Here is a 16,916-nt window from a genome sequence, read left to right on the forward strand (position 1 = left end):
GCAGTTAACAAGTGAAGAAGCAACTTCCGTCTAATTAGATGCTGACCAGCACCACCTACCACCAACGCCCCCTCAACCTCCCCATAGTCCATCTGCTTTGTGCTTTGATCTTTGCTCGACAAGTAAACAGAACCCTTCACACCAGGCAAACAAAACAAACAGAAAGAAAGAAGATGCTTGGTGAGCAGGAAAGATGGGACCATTTGCACAGTATTGACTGATAACTTGCATCTGGTTGCTGGTATGCATATGACAGCCATGATCGAGATGGCACCTAATACAGGCTGTACATAGCTGTAGGACATAGCAAGAACTGCAGATGCTGGAGTCAGAGTCAATGTAGTGTGGAACAAAAACAAAGTTGCTGGAAAAGCTCAGCAGGTCTGGCAGTATCTGTGAAGGAGAAAACAGAGTTAACGTTTCAGGTCCAGTGACCCTTCCTCAGAACTTGAATCTGAGTATCACCAGATGAGATTTTCTGAATGGTATTCTCAATGCACAAAACTGACTGTGATACTGACCACTCCCTTGTGTGCACCTGGGTCAGGGTGAAACCCAAGACTTTTAGCATTCAGAATAAAAATGCTGTGGTCATGACAATGTCAACCACACTGCCTACCCATATAAAAATGAAATGTCCTCCCTCAATTTAATAGGTGTTCTGCAGCATTCCCCAATGAATGCAGAAGTGAAATAGAACAGACTTTGAGTCACCATCTACAATACTAGCATGGTGCCTCATGCTTTCCAAGCTATAGCAATTACTTTGATGAAGGCACTGAACATCGGGTTGCTAAATATGTTGATGGCATAAATATAGGTGGGGGAGAATAATGTGGGAAAAAGACCGGAAGAATAAAGAAGCAATGCGTTCATTAATAGCAAGAGATTGCAAAACTATGTAGAACTGAGGGATCCATATGTCATTGTAAATGAATCACAAAAAACCGCCTTGTTTAAAACTTTAAAGAAGCCTAACTGTTATTCAGCATTAATGGGTGCATTCTTCCACCCAGCTGGGAGATTGGTCCAAGCACCAATCCCTGCGGCATCCCACTAGTCACTGGCTGCCAGTTGGAAAATGAACCGTTTATTCCTATTCTTTGTTTCCTGTCTGCCAACCAGTTCTCTATACATGTTAGTACACTACCCCCAGTATCATGTGGTTTAATTTTACACACTGATCTCTCACATGGGATCTTATCAAAAGCCTTCTGAAAGCCCAAGTAAACCAGATTCACTGGCTCCCCTTATCAACTCAATTAGTTGCATCCTCAAAAAATTCTAGTTGATTTGTCAAGCATGATTTTCATTCATAATTCCGTATTGCATCTAGGCTGAGTTATATTCAAGGATGGGTTAGACAAACTTTTGATGGACAAGAGTCTCAATGAATATTGAGGGTAAGTAGGAAATTAGAGTTGAGGTCCCAATCAGATAAGCCATGATCTTATCATATGGCAGACAAGGATTGAGAGGCTGAATGGCCTGCTCTTGCTTTTAATTCATATATTCTTATGAATCACACACGTACCGCTAAGGTGAGGGAGAAAACCATTTGGCCTGCCATGTGTGCACAAGTTAACATCGCGTCAGTGATCAAGCTGTGCTCCTCATGATTTATAATGGCATGTGAGCCACAAAATAAGAGTAGCATCCACTTCCATGCCGAGGTCCCAACACATTGATTCGTGCAAAATTGGAAAGTTTGAATTAATGATGAACAATTCCCCTGCTCTCCTGAACTCTTCAGTAGACTTCACATAGTTCTGATTTAATAATCTTTAATGTTAGTCAAGAACTCTTAAATAATTAAACAACTGACCTCCTGGTCATACTCACTGAAACCCCCAACAACATGCCCTCAACCCTCTGACTACTCCACCAACTGTCTCCCAACCCGACCCAGTCTACCACACTATCAGCCTACCACTTGACCCTCCTAGCAGTTGACCCACCTGCCACTTTAGGCACTTACTCACCAAGTACCCACCCTATCATCAGACCCGTTCAGTGATTCATCCATCGCCCATTCACTACCATTCACACTGGACATTAAACTCATCTTACAGCAACTCGCATGATATAATGAGGCTTTGTCTTCTGCAATGATTCTCTTTGCTGCTCTCTGGTTGGCTTCTAGTGCTGAGTAATTCCTCTGCATCATAGATCAAGATGTCTGGCCTTTTTCATTGTAACTAGGCAAGTGGGCAGTTTTGTTTCTGATCAGAATCAGACTCAGCAGGTTGGAGATGCTAATTGGAAGATTTGGGCCAATACTTTAGAGGTTATTGTCAGTTTTTGGAAGACTAATTTTTTAAAGATAAGGTAATTAAAACATTAGTGTTTAGAAATTAGCAGAACACCTCAAACTGGTGACAGGATATCTGAGCAGCATTGTCCTGCTTTTGTTAGAGAGGTGAGTTAGTCTTGCTGAAAGATTTGGTTTTGAATTTAAAGGTTAATTAATCCAAATATTCATCAGACCTTTCAACTAACCTCTGTTAGTATAGAGGTAAGTGATTCAGGATGAAACCTTAGATCAAATTATGGGAATCTATGGGATTTTCCAGAAATTCTTTGGGATTGAAGGTGAAAGCACTTCAGATCAGAGGTATGAATTCACAAAGCAGAGGGAGAGCTTCGCTGAGAGTTGTGTCCACCTGTGCACCTGGAAAATAGAGTTATTAGAGATCAGGGTTTGTTAATCTTCAGTCACTGCACAGGAAATGTGAGTAAAGCTCAGGCTTAAGCTTAAAAGTCTCAGCTCTTACAAGGGAGCTGTGTAGAAAAGTTTGATATTATTCCCATGAAAGTGGGTGACTTTTAATAACCTGGAAAATAACTAAAATCTTTCTTGGGGAGGTCATTATTGAAGACTCAGACGTTCAGTTGGCAACTTTAGTTTAAAGTATTTTTTAAAAGATTTGTTCATAGGATGTGAGTAATACTGACCGGGCCAGCATTTATTGTCTATCGCTAATTATCCTTGAGGCAGCAGTGGTGAACTGCTTTGTTGAATCTGTTGCGAATACATTGTCCTTAAAATTAACCATATGAAGGAAGCAGGAAGAGATGTCAGTATTTGGACAATTTAGGAACGGGAGTAGGCCATTCAGCCCATCGGGCCTGTCCCGATATTCAACGTAAGCATGGCAGATCGAACACTTCAATGCCTTTTATGAGCTCGTCTCATTTGAAAATCTCAACTATTCTGTGGATGTCAATGTTTCAATTTCTTTGACAGGAAATTAGCTGGGCTAAGGGAAGTCTTCCCATTTTTACTCCGAGTTTGGATTCTTGGCTCGCCATGTTTTTCCTTTACGTTGTTTAAACATATATTATGTCTATAGAACAGTCTTGTCATTTGCGTATCATTAAAGGAATAGAATCCCTACACTGTGGAAACAGGCCCTTCGGCCCAACAAGTCCACACCAAACCTCAGAGCATACCACCCAGACCCATCCCCCTATAACCCACCTAATCTACACCTCCCTGAACACTATGGGCAATTTAGCATGGTCAATCCACCTAACCTGCAAATCTTTGGACTGTGGGAGGAAACCAGAGCAAACCCACGCAGACACGGGGAGAATGTGCAAACTCCGCACAGACAGTCACCTGAGGCTGGAATTGAACCTGGGTCCCTGGCACTGTGAGACAGCAGTGCTAACCACTGTGCCACTGTGCCACCATGCCACCCTAAATATATGTTGATTCTGTCTAGTAGCTCAATTTTACTACTTATTATGAGAAAAAATTTGCTTCTAATCATCGTATCATTTTCGAGTTAATTAGAAAATCACGGTGGCTGTTCTTTCTATTCTGGATCCTCGATTTACAAACGTCCAACCTATGAGCGTTTGTGCTTATGAACATAATCCCACACAGGAGTGTAATTTTAAAAATCTGGCATACTAACCTTTCCAAAAGGCTGCCTTATATTGTCTTGCATTTTTCCAACTTGCACACAAATTGATCTGAGAACAGAATCTGTTCTCAATCAGGAAAATGCCTGTATAACAATAAACAGAAATATAGCCACCAATTTGATGATTAAAGAAAACATTTGCACTTTTGCTACAGCTTGTGGAGTAGCACGGCTTGATACCCAGCATACCCCTTCTATTAGAGGTCTAACAAACTGCTGCAACCCTTTGGGTGTATGAACACTCTGTAATGAAGACACTTCGTGTTTAATATTGCTTGAAGTTTTGAAGAATGTGGAAAATTAGTTTATTTCAAATTTTGTGGATGTGCCTGGAGTTGTTTCTTTAAAAGAGATTAGAGAAAGATCAATATGATGTTGGAGTTTTTTTAACAAGGCTTCCTAGAAACCACATAACTGGTGATAACTGCTTGGTCCATGGTAGATCAGTGGTTAACACTGCTGCCTTACAACAGCAGGGACCTGGGTTTGATTCTAGCCCTCAGGCTATTGTCTGTATGGAGTTTGCACATTCTCTCTGTTTCTGTGTGGGTTTCCTCCCATAGTCCAAAAATGTACATATTAGGTGGATTGGCCCTGCTAAATTATCTCTTAGTGTCCAGAGGTGTGTAGGCTAGGTGGATTAGCCATAGCAAATGCAGGGTTATAGGGATAGAGTAGGATGCTCTTCAGAGGGTCAGTGCACACTTAATAGGCTGAATGACCCCTGTCTGCATGTAGAAATTCTATGAAATATAGTTGTAAAGTGGGAAATAGAAGGGAGTTCTTTTTTCTCATAGTGTGCTGAAAGTCTCTGGAATTCTCTTCCTTAAACAGTAGTGGAACCAGAGTCTTTGAATATTTTTATTGCAGAGATAGATAAATTTTAGATTAGTTTTGAAAAGTTATTAGGGTATAGGCAGGAATGTGGTGTAGCCAGATAAGCCATGAGCCTTTTTAATGATAGGCAGGTTCGAGGTGCTGAGTGACCTACCTTCCTTTCCAGTTTGTATGTTTGATATACTGGGACCTTATATCATTTCTCCAAATGTACTCTGCCTTGCCAAAATGACCTTAAGCTTTGTTTCAGTAAAGCTTCACACCATAGGACTAACATTCTTGGCAAAATCTTAGTCAGGAATGTATAAAAGGTTTGATTTGAGCGTCAGACAAGTAGAGCTCGCAAATGCTGTTCAGAATGAGAGACATAGTGACAGAAATCAAATTATTTGTGAATGACAGTTAAGAGTTTTAACAAGGTGTGGTTTGGTTGAATTTACACTCTAGATTCCAAGCGTGATTGTGAGGATATATTTAGAACAAGAGCCCGTGGGAGGATTACAAGAGATGATGATGTTATCTGCACTACAGAATATTCCCGGATTTTACCCCTTGAGAATGGCGAGGTAAGAGCTGGGCTGAAATCAAGAACACTGCTCATTGATGAGGTTAATAGTGGATGCTGAAAGTAAATTTTCCTTGTACAGACCCCTACTTGGTGAGAGTTAGTAGTTGTCTGCTTTCATCTGTTGTAACAAACAAATAAATCTATTGTTAACACTGCAGTTTATTGTATAATTGTATCAAAATTACTGAAATCTATTCTTTCAATTAACTAGTGATACAAAGGGAGATTTACTGGAGATGTTCATATTTATGACTTGATTTGAGTAAAGAGGAGAAACTGTCTCTCATGCAGATACAGATTTAAGATAATAAGCAAAACAGCCAGAGGGGAAAGTTCAGAAAATTTCTTTTTAACTGAGCAAGTTATTGTGAACTGGACACTGCCTGAAGGGCAGTGTCTGTCCAAACAGTAATAACTTTCAAAAGGAGTTGGATAACTACCTAGAAAGGATAGATGAGGGCAGAGAGATAGACATTGTCTACATGGACTATAGTAAAGCCTTTGACAAGGTTATGCATGGTAGACTGATTAGTAAAGTTAGATCACATTGGTTTCAGGGAGAGCTTGTCAATTGGATATAAAATCGACTTGATAGTAGGAGACAGAGAGTGATGGTGGAGGATTGTTAATTAGACTGGAGGCCTGTGACCAGAGGTCTTCCACAGGAATTGGTCCTGGGTCCACTGCTGTTTGTCATTTATAAAAACAATTTGGATGAGAATTCAGGAAGCATGGTTAGTAAGTTTTCAGATGACACCAAAATTGGTGGTCATAGTGAACAGTGAAGAAGGTTATCTAAGATTACAAAGGGATCTTGATTAATTTGGCCAATGGCTGAGGAGTGGCAGATGGAGTTTAATATGAGGTATTGCATTTTGGTAAAACAAACAAGGGCAGTACTTATACAGTTAATGGTAGTGTTCTGGGTAGTGTTGTTGAACAGAGAGACCTAGGGGTTCAGGTACATAGTTCTTTGAAAGTTGCATTACAGGTAGACAGGGTGGTTAAGACGTTTGGCTTCATTGCTCAGACCATTGAGTATAGGAGTTGGAATGTCATGTTGAGATTGTACAGGACATTGCTGAGGCCACTTTTGGAGTAGTGAATATAGGTCTGGTCACCCTGCTATAGGAAGGACATTATTAAATTGGAGAGAGTTCAGAAAGATTTACCAGGATGTTGCCGGGACTGGTGGGTTTGAGATATAAGGATAGGCTGCGACCTTTTTCACTGGAGCAAAGGAGGATGAGAAGTGACATTATAGAGGCTTAGAAAATTATGAGGGGCATAGCTACAGTGAATAGCAAAGGTCTTTTCCCCAGGTTGGGGGATTTCAAAACTAGGAGACATAATTTTAGGGTGAGAGGAGAAAAATTTTAAAGGGTACAGTTAGAACATTTAAAATACATTTGGACAGGTATATTCACAGGAAAGGTTTAGAGGGATATGGGCCAAATGCAGACAAGAGAGATTGGTTTGATTTGGGAAACTTGATCACCATGGTTGAGTTGGTCAAAAGGGTCTGTTTCCATGCTGTATGACTCTATGACTCTAGAAAAGAGCAGGAGAATTGGGATTAATTGATTGCTCTTCAGATGGGTATAATGGGCTGAATGTTCTCTGATTCTGCTTTGTGCATTAAAAATAACTTCTGCTTGATATACACAGAAAACTTGTACTATCTTCTAATGACAATATTGTCCTCAGATTGTTATATCTTTGGTGAATGGTCGTCCAGGATCCACAAACTTCAATGATTCTCCTGTCTTAAGAGAATTCACAAAGGCTACGAACATCCGACTACGATTTCTTAGGACCAACACCTTATTGGGTCATCTAATTTCTAAGACTCAAAAGGATCCCACAGTCACTCGAAGGGTAAGTGCAGTGTTGACTTAATACAGAGGCCAAACTTTGATTTGAGATTATAGGAACTTACATCATATATGGGCAAGATTTTTCCTGTGGTTCTTTCTGGAAAGTAAAATGAATGGAAGTAATGCTTAGTCAATAATTTTGTTTGTTTCTTTAGTATTACTACAGCATCAAGGACATCAGTGTTGGAGGCCGATGTGTTTGCAATGGGCATGCTGACAGGTGTCGCGCAAAGAGCCCAGAAAACCCATTCCAGTAAGTTATTTCTGGGGGTGGAGAATACTCCTCCTCCCACCCACCTTCCTGCAAAAATGCTATCCCCTATTCCCAATTCCTTTGCCTCCGCCGCATCTGCTCCCAGGATGAGGCATTCCACTCCCGTACATCTCAGTTGTCCTCGTTTTTCAAGGACCGTAACTTCCCCCCCTCAGTGGTCGAGCACGTCCTCAACCGTGTTTCCCACATCTCCCGCAACTCATCTCTCACACCCCGTCCATGCAATAAGAACCAAAAAAGAATCCCCCTCGTCCTCATGTACCACCCCACCAACCTCCGGATCCAACGCATCATCCTCCGACACTTCCGCCATCTGCAATCCGACCCCACCACCAAAGACATCTTTCCCTCCCCACATTTATCTGCTTTCCGGAGGGACCACTCTCTCCGTGACTCTCTTGTCTGCTCCACACTCCCCTCCAGCCCCACCACACCCGGCACTTTTCCCTGCAACCGCAGGAAGTGCTACACCTGCCCCCATACCTCTTCCCTCACCCCCATCCCAGGCCCCAAGAAGACTTTCCACATCAAGCAGATGTTCACCTGCACATTTGCCAATGTGGTATACTGCATCCGCTGTACCCGGTGTGGCTTCCTCTACATCGGGGAAACCAAGCGGAGGCTCGGGGACCGTTTTGCAGAACACCTACGCTCGGTTCGCACTAAACAACTGCACCTCCCAGTCGCGAACCATTTCAACTCCCCCTCCCATTCCTCAGACGACGTGTCCATCCTGGGCCTCCTGCAGTGCCACAACGATGCCATCCGAAGGTTGCAGGAACAGCATCTCATATTCCGCTTGGGAACCCTGCAGCCCAATGGTATCAATGTGGATTTCACAAGCTTCAAAATCTCCCCTCCCCCTACCGCATCCCAAAACCAGTCCAGCTCGTCCCCGCCTCCCTAACCTGTTCTTCCTCCCACCTATCCCCTCCTCCCACCTCAAGCCGCACCCCCATCTCCTACCGACCAACCTCATCCCGCCCCCTTGACCTGTCCGTCCTCCCTGGACTGACCTATCCCCTCCCTAACTCCCCACCTACACTCACCTTTACTGGCTCCATCCCTGCCTCTTCGACCTGTTTGTTTCCTCTCCACCTATCCTCTCCTCTATCCATCTTCTATCCGCCTCCCACTCTCCCCCTATTTATTTCAGAACCCCCTTCCCCTCCCCCTTTTCTGATGAAGGGTCTAGGCCCGAAACGTCAGCCTCTCTGCTCCTATGATGCTGCCTGGCCTGCTGTGTTCATCCAGCCCTGCACCTTGTTGTCCCAGTAAGTTATTTAATTTCTTAGCTGTAACTTGAAATTTTTCAACATTTTGAATGACGGTCGAAGTGTTGAAGTGATAAAAGTCAGTCCACATGGAAAATACCATTCAGAAATTCATTTCAGGTTGTTTGTTAAAAAAAATCAACACATAATAACATATTAGGATAGGTGACCAAAAGCGAGATAAAAGAAATGTTTTTAAGGTGAGTGTTAAAGGACGAGTGAGAGTGCAGAATTCTAGAGGAGGGAATTCCAAAGCTTCTGGCCAAACAGTTGAAAGCAGGGACACCAAAGGACAAATTCAAGTACTTTCAAAAGACTGGAAGTGAAGTGCAGAGATCTTGGAGGACTGTAGAGCCAGAGGTAGTTACAAACTTCGGATAGGTCGGGACAGCTAGCCTATGGAGGGGTTTGAAAAGAACAATAGCTTCATAGAATCGTAGAAAATAGGAGCCTTTCTAATCCTCTTAGAATTTTGTAACTTTCTATTGTTTTAAAGTCCATGAGTATAGACCTTACTGATCCAGACAATGGATCTATACTTCATATATTTAGATACCACCCCTAATATAATAAAATATCCCAAGGCATGTTTACAAGAACATTGTAATGCAGAATGTGACACCAAGCCACATCTTGAGATATTAATCATTCGGTAGCACAGAACCTGAGTACCACTGAAATAAGTGACACGATGTTGAAGCCTTTCATTTTGCACTTGTCAGGACTGATCGAAGAATGCCAAATGTCAAAGGGTGCAACCACGTACGCTGCCTTAGATTAGAGTGCTGATGATGGATTGGTGTGTTGACTCTGGTTTGTCAAGGCATTGCTAGGGAGCTATTGTCCCTCACAGTTTTGATTAATTCAAAAAAGGCATAAAATCTAGACATGTAGCTTTATTCCTGAAGAGGGTAGGTTGCTGCGTATGAACACTTGGAGCTTCAAGTATGTGTTATTAAGCCACATTAAAAGACAAACTGATAATCTTGAATTGATTGCTAGTGTATTTCTTAGCAGACTCAGGACTGTTGAAGAAGTGTGAATTCTTGAAGAAACTGAAATAACATTAGACATTAGTGAACAAATGATCAAATGAGAACATATACCACAGGAACAGGCCCTTTGGCCCTCCAAGCCTGTGCCAAGCATCATGCCCTAATTAATCTAAAAAACAAACCTGCCATTTTTTGATCCGTATCCCTCTATTCCCTCCCTATTCATGTACCCATCTAGGTGTCTCTTAAACGTCTTCAATGTGCCCACTTCCACCACCTCTTCTGGTAGTGCATTTCAGGCTGTTACCACTCTCTGCATGAAAAACTTCCCTTGCACATCTCCCTTAAACTTTCCCCCTCTGACCTGGAGCCTGTGCCCCCTTGTAATTGAAACTTCAACTCTAGAAAAAAGCCTCTGACTATCCACCCTATCTATGCCTCATAATTTTGTAGACCTCTATCAGGTTAGTTTAGGTTAGATGGGCTTCAGATTGGTTTCACAGGTCGGCGCAACATCGAGAGCCGAAGGGCCTGTACTGCGCTGTAATGTTCTATGTTCTATGTTCCTCTCAGCCGCCGTCTTTCCAGTGAGAACAATCCTAGTCTTTTCAACCTTTCCTCATAGTCAATGCCCTGGAGACCAGGCAACATCCTGGTGAACCTTCTCTGTACTCTCACCAAAGCTTCCACATCCTTCTGTGATGTGGTAACCAAAACTGCACACAGTACTCCAAATGTGGCCTAACAAGGGTTTTATATAGCTGCAACATATTTTGCCAACTCTTATATTCCATGCACTGGATGATGAAGGCAAGCATACAATATGCCTTCTTAATCACGTTGGCCATCTGTGTTGCCACTTTCAGGGAACTGTGGACCTGCATGCCCAGATCTGTCTGAATGTTAGTGTTCCTAAGAGTTCTGCCATTTACACTATAATTCACACCTAAATTTGATCCTTCAAAATGTATCACCTCGCATTTGTCTGGATTAAACTCCATCTGCCATTTCTGTGCCCAAGTCACCAATTTATCTATATCCTGCTGTATACTTGCACAATTGTTGGCACTATCAGCAACTCCACCAACCTTCGTGTGTCAGCAAATTTGCTTATCGAACCACCCACATTTTACATTCTGAGTTTTGGAATAAATGGACCATTTGACTATGTGAGGAATTCTAGGAGTCCCAATTTCTTAAAAAAAAATCTCCTCAGATGAAACCTCAGTGGCTGACCCTTTATTCTGAAGATGTGATGTTTCGTTCTAGATTGTCTACGTAGGAGAAACATCTTCTCGGAACCCATCCTGTGAAGCACTATAAGACATTTTATGCTTCACTAAGTTCTTTAAAAGTCCTCCCATCTCAAAGGAGTAGAAAAAGAGACTTATTTCAAATCAAACAGAGATGAGGCATCATTCATTTTTTCTGTGTCAGAAGTTTGAAGTTGTTCGGACATTTATATGATTTGTTGGCATTTTCCCATTGAATCATTCATTTTCTTATGAAAATCTAGAACAGGGGAGGTGATGGCCTAATGGTATTATCATGTTAATCCAGAGACCCAGATAATGTTCTGGGGACCCGGATTCAAATCCTGCCATGGCAGATGCTGGAATTTGAATTCAATAAATATCTGGAGTTAAGAATCTAATGATGACTGTGAATACATTGATGATTGTTGGGAAAAACCCATCTGGTTCACTAGTGTCCTTTAGGGAAGGAAACTGCCATCCTTACCTGGTCTGGCCTACATATGACTCCAGACCCACAGCAATGTGGTTGACTCTTAACTGCTCTCTGTGCAATTAGGGATGGGCAATAAATGCTGCCTAGCCAGTGACGCCCTCATCCCATGAATGCATAAATAAAGAAAAGTTATGTTGCTGTAACATAACACAGTCATTCAACCAAAAACCACTGCAGAAATTCATCAAAGATCCTTAGATGGCGCCTTCCAAACCCACCACCACTTCCATCTAGAAGGACAAGGGAACACCACCCCCTGCAAGTTCCCCTCCAAGCTACTCACCATCCTGACTTGAAAATGCATCATTGTTCTTTTAGCATTGTTGGGTCAAAATCCTGGAATTCCCTCCCTAACAGTGTTGTGGGTCTACCTACAGCACATGGACTGCAGCAGTTCAAGAAGGCAGCTCACCCCCACCCTCTCAAGGGGCAACTAGGGACGGGCAATAAATGCTGGTCCAGCCACAGTGACTCCCACATCCCATGAGTGAATAAAAAAAAGCCATATTGTGTATCATTGTTATAGCAATCTATCAGCAACATGTACCTGAAATTTAAAATACTGCCATGAATGTGTAATTTCATGTTTCATATGATTTAGAAATATAATTTTCATGTTTTGGAATTTGGGTTTTAAACATAAGATAACTGAGAAATGTCCTTAGTTTGGTTTGAGAAATTGTTAAGCAAAGTATAGAGTAATGTCAATTCAAAGAATAGTTCATATTTACTATTTTTGTATTTATTTGTTTTTGTTTATTCATGGAATGTGGGTGTTGCTGTGTGGACCAGCATTTATTGTCCATCCCTAATTACCCCTTGAGAAGGTGGTGGTGAGCTGCCTTCTTGAACCGCTGTAGTCCATGTGCTATAGGTAGACCCACAATGCCCTTAAGGAGGGAGTTCCAGAATTTTGACCCAGTGACACTGAAGGAATGGTGATACATTTCCATGTCTGTAATGGTGAGTGACTTTGTGGCGAAATTGCAGGTGGTCTTCCCATGTATTTCCTGCTCTGCCCTTCTCATTGGTAGAAATCATGGGTTTGGAAAGTGCTGTTGGAGGAAGCTTGATGAGTTACTGCAGTGCATCTTGTACATCGTACACATAGCTGCTACCCTGCATCAGTGGTGGAAAGAGTGAATGTTGAAGGTAGCAATGGGTTCTGATCAAACAGGCTGCTTTGTTTCTTGAGTGTCACTGGCACTGTGCACATCCATGCAAATGGAGAGTGTTCCATCAAAATGAAGAATAAGAGTTAACAGTGTCAAACAATAAGTAATAGTTAGTCCTTCTTTGAGTCTTAGAAGAGACTAGATGTCTAGAGTTATCTTCATAAGGAGTTTATTTATTGAAAATGAATGGTGAGCAAAGGGAAATTTAATGTATCAATCTAGTTTTCTGTTCAAATTACAGGTTTAAAATTGTAGTTAATTAGTGGAAAGTTATCATCTGGGACATCTCAGTTGTTCCAGATAATGCTAAACTAAAACAAAGGGTTTTTGGTGCTGTGACAGTGACCCTACCTTTGTGTCAGAAGTTCAAGTATCACCTGCTCCAGAGATATATAATAACATCTTTGAACAGGTTAATTAGAAAACAAAACAGAACACTAAAGGAGGCCATGTCACACAATCCCTACAATGTGAAAGCAGACCATTCAGCCTATCAAGTCCACACCAACCCTCTGAAAAACATCCCACCCAGACTTACCCTCCTACCCTAACCCTGCATTTCCCATAGCCAATCCATCTGACCTGCATACCTGACTGTTTGAGGAAACCCGAGCACCTGGAGGGGACCCATGCAGACAGGGGGAGAACGTGCAAACTCCACACAGACAGTCACCCAAGGGTGGAATCAAACCTGGGCAGTAGTGAGGCAGTAGTGTTAACCACAGAGCAACCATACCTGGCCCATCATTCTTCTGCCAGTCCTTTGACAAAGCTATCTGATTATTCTTGTTTTCCCTGTTATTTACATACAGCTCTGACAAGTTTCCCTCTTCCAGCGTATTTTTTTTTCAAAGTAAGCATTGAGGAGGTGGTAGTGTAGTAATAATATCACTAGATTAGTCATCCAGCATTCCAGGCACAGGTTCTGGGGGAATGGTCTCAAATCCCATTATGGCAGATGATGGACTTCGAATTCATTTTTTTTAAAATCTGGAGTTAAAATAAATGGCTAGTCTAATGGTGACCACTGTCAATTGTCATTAAAAACCAATCTGGTTCACTAATGCCCTTCAGGGAAGGAAATCTGCTGCCCTTACCTGGTCTGGCCTACATGTGACTTCAGACCCACAGCAATGTCATTGACTCTTAACTGCCCCCTGGGCAAATAAGAATGGTCAATAAATACTGGCCTAGTCAGCAATGCCCACATCCCATAAATGAATGAAAAAAGGAATTTACTTCCTTCACTGCTCTTCCAAGCTGTTCATTGCCATTCACAACAATCCATTGCAAAAAAGCATATCCTCATTATCTCTACTCCTGTTTTCTATCACTTATTTAACATTTAACAGTTGCCCTAAACCATTATTTTATAATTGTGAAATTGGGTAAAGGATGTTTACTCAGTAACTGTGTAATATATAAGTTGTCAAAATTTGTTGGCTCTAATTCAAGTCACTTGTATTGGTTGTCTCTGACTGTGTTACTAATGAATGTCGTAATGTTCAGGTTGCAGTGTGAGTGCCAGCACAACACATGTGGAATATCATGTGACCGGTGTTGCCCTGGATACAGTCAGAAACAATGGCAACCAGCTACTACTTCATCTGCAAATGAATGTGAATGTGAGTATTCATATCTATTTTATCTAAACAAAGGCTAAGGAATGTTCTTGCCCTCAGGGAGCAGATTCTTTTTAACAGACATGGGGAATTCTGCTGAGACATAATGATGGCATAGACATTGCATATGGTGGTGGAAATCCAGAGTCATCACAAAAGGTAAAGATTTTATCAAAGTACACAAAATCTTTTAATTTACCTGTCCTTTTGGATGCAGGTTGACAGAAAGCATGGACTGAGTTTCTATACTTAAGAAGGCTTATTACTTATTACAAATAAATAGGTTCCACCTACAGGTAAATACCCATAAACTATGGCTATAAAACTCTACTAGTTAAAACTCTATTTCTTTACAAAACTCCCCCAACACACACATACAAACAGACAGAAGAAAAAAAAATTGGTATTATGGGTGAAGGGAAAAACTGGGAAGGCAGTTCGATGGTCCCTGTCCACAAGCCTTATTTAGTGAATCTTTTTGGCTTGCAAGGACTTGCTGCACCTTGATCTCTCTTCTCCAGGTACTTTCACTTCCTTGCAGGAGGCACGGAGTGACTATTTCACAATGCATAAAGTCTCTGACTTATTCATTAAGAACACAACTGACAGCAAGTGAGGGAAAACAAACTGACTTTCTTCAGCAAAGGATACCACTCTGCTTCTGAAGGTCCGAAGGCTTCTATCTCATTCACACCCACACACTGGGAGCCAATAAACCAGTGGTTTCCCAGCATTTATTGAATTTCTGTTTCCAAATGAGTTTTTTTACTTGGTTCAACAGGATGCTGTTTTATCACTCCTGACACTACTATGTCCAAATTATGCCTGGCTAATGCACCACTTGAAACTTACAGAATACTGAATGGCCTGGACAGAGTGGATGTTGGGAAGATGCTCCCATTTGTAGGAGAGACTAGGACCCGAGAGCACAGCCTTAGAGAAAAGGGAAGACCTTTTAGAATGGAGATAAGGGGAAACTTCTTCAGCCAGAGAGTGGTGAATCTGTGGAATTCACTGCCACAGAAGGCTGTGGAGGCCAGGTCATTGAGAATATTCAAGACAGAGACAGATAGGTTCTTGATTGTCAAGGGGATCAAGGGTTATGGAGAGAAAGGGGGAGAATGGGGTTGAGGAACTTATCAGCCATGATTGAATGGCAGAGCAGACTCGATGGGATGAATGGCCTAATTTCTGCTCCTATGTCTTAATGTCTTATCTAAGTGCATCTCTACAGATTACAGTATACTTTCTAAATAGTTGTACGACATCCTCATGTTGTCCCGCCACCTCCAGCAGCATGCCATGACCAAACACATCTTTCCCTCCCCTTCATTCTCAGCATTCTGCAGGGGCTGTTCCCTCCAAGACACCCTTGTCTACACCTAAGAGATAGTAAGAACTGCCGATGCTGGAGTCAGAGATAACACAGTGTGAAACTGGAGGAACGCAGCAGGCCAGGCAGCATCAGAGGAACAGGAAAGCTGACATTTCAGGTCGGGACCTTTCTTCAGAAATAGGGGAGGGAGAAGGGAGCTCACCACCCTTCCCCACCTCCATCTGGCTTTCATAGGGACCACTCTCTCCACGACTGTCTCGTCTACTCCACACTCCCCAGTAGCCCCACCACCCCCGGCACCTTCTCCTGAAACCGCAGGAAGTGCTACACCTGCCCCTACACCTCCACCCTCATCTCCATCCAAGGCACAAAACAAACCTTCCACATCAGACGGACATTCACCTGCACATCTGCCAATGTTGTCTATTGCATCCACTGCTCCTGATGTGGTCTCCTCTACATCGGTGAGACCAAGGGGAGGCCTGGAGACCACTTTGTAGAGCATCTGTGCTCTGTTCGCAACAAACAACACCTTCCAGTCGCGAACCATTTCAATTCTCCCTCCTGCTCCCTGGACAACATGTCCATCCTGGGCCTCCTCCAGTGTCATAATGACGCCACCCACAAACTGGAGGAGCAGCACCTCATATTCTGCTTTGGGAGCCTACAGCCCAATGGCCTAAATGTGGTCTTTCCAGTTTCAAAATCTCCCCACCCCCAGCCTTATCCCGTGACCAACTCTCCCTCTCATCCCCAACTCCTTGACCTGACACAACCTGTCCATCTTCTCTCCCACCTATCCGTTCCTCCCACTTCACTGACCAATCCCCACCTCTACCTACCTGCACTCACCTATCGCAATCCCATCTACCTTTCCCGGCCCCACCCCCGCCTCTCTATTTATTTCTGAGCTCCCTTCCCCCTCCCCTATTTCTGAAGAAGGGTCCCGACCCAAAACATCAGCTTTCCTGCTCCTCTGATGCTGCCTGGCCTGCTGTGTTCCTCCAGGTCCACATTGTGTTATCTTGTCTACACCTAATGCTTCCTCACTCCCACTTTTCTGACCTAGGTCTTTTGTATGTTCCAATGAAGCTGAATGCAAGCTTGAGGAACAATGCCCCATTGTTCTTGACATCCCACCACCAGAGGAAATAGTTTCTCTATCTAGCGCTATTTGAAGTATTTAATTACCTTAAACACTTCAATTAAATTGTCCCTTAATCTGTTGTACTTGAGAGAATAAAGACATTGTCCATGTAACAGTCTTCCTAATTTAG

At 42.6% G+C, this 16,916-nt stretch overlaps 1 protein-coding gene across 1 annotated transcript in view; it reads left to right on the forward strand.

Annotated features, from left to right (window-relative positions):
* Positions 1 to 16,916, forward strand: part of LOC109928639 (laminin subunit alpha-3-like) — a 306,680-nt gene that overhangs the window by 71,138 nt on the left and 218,626 nt on the right. The window contains exons 4-7 of the mRNA XM_048596214.1: positions 5,217 to 5,335; positions 7,045 to 7,215; positions 7,370 to 7,467; positions 14,191 to 14,306. Coding sequence (XP_048452171.1) covers positions 5,217 to 5,335; positions 7,045 to 7,215; positions 7,370 to 7,467; positions 14,191 to 14,306 — 504 coding nt within the window. The remainder of the gene's footprint in view (positions 1 to 5,216; positions 5,336 to 7,044; positions 7,216 to 7,369; positions 7,468 to 14,190; positions 14,307 to 16,916) is intronic.

The sequence above is a fragment of the Rhincodon typus genome, chromosome 4 (genome assembly GCF_021869965.1).
Source record: "Rhincodon typus isolate 14 chromosome 4, sRhiTyp1.1, whole genome shotgun sequence".
Lineage (NCBI taxonomy): Eukaryota > Metazoa > Chordata > Chondrichthyes > Orectolobiformes > Rhincodontidae > Rhincodon > Rhincodon typus.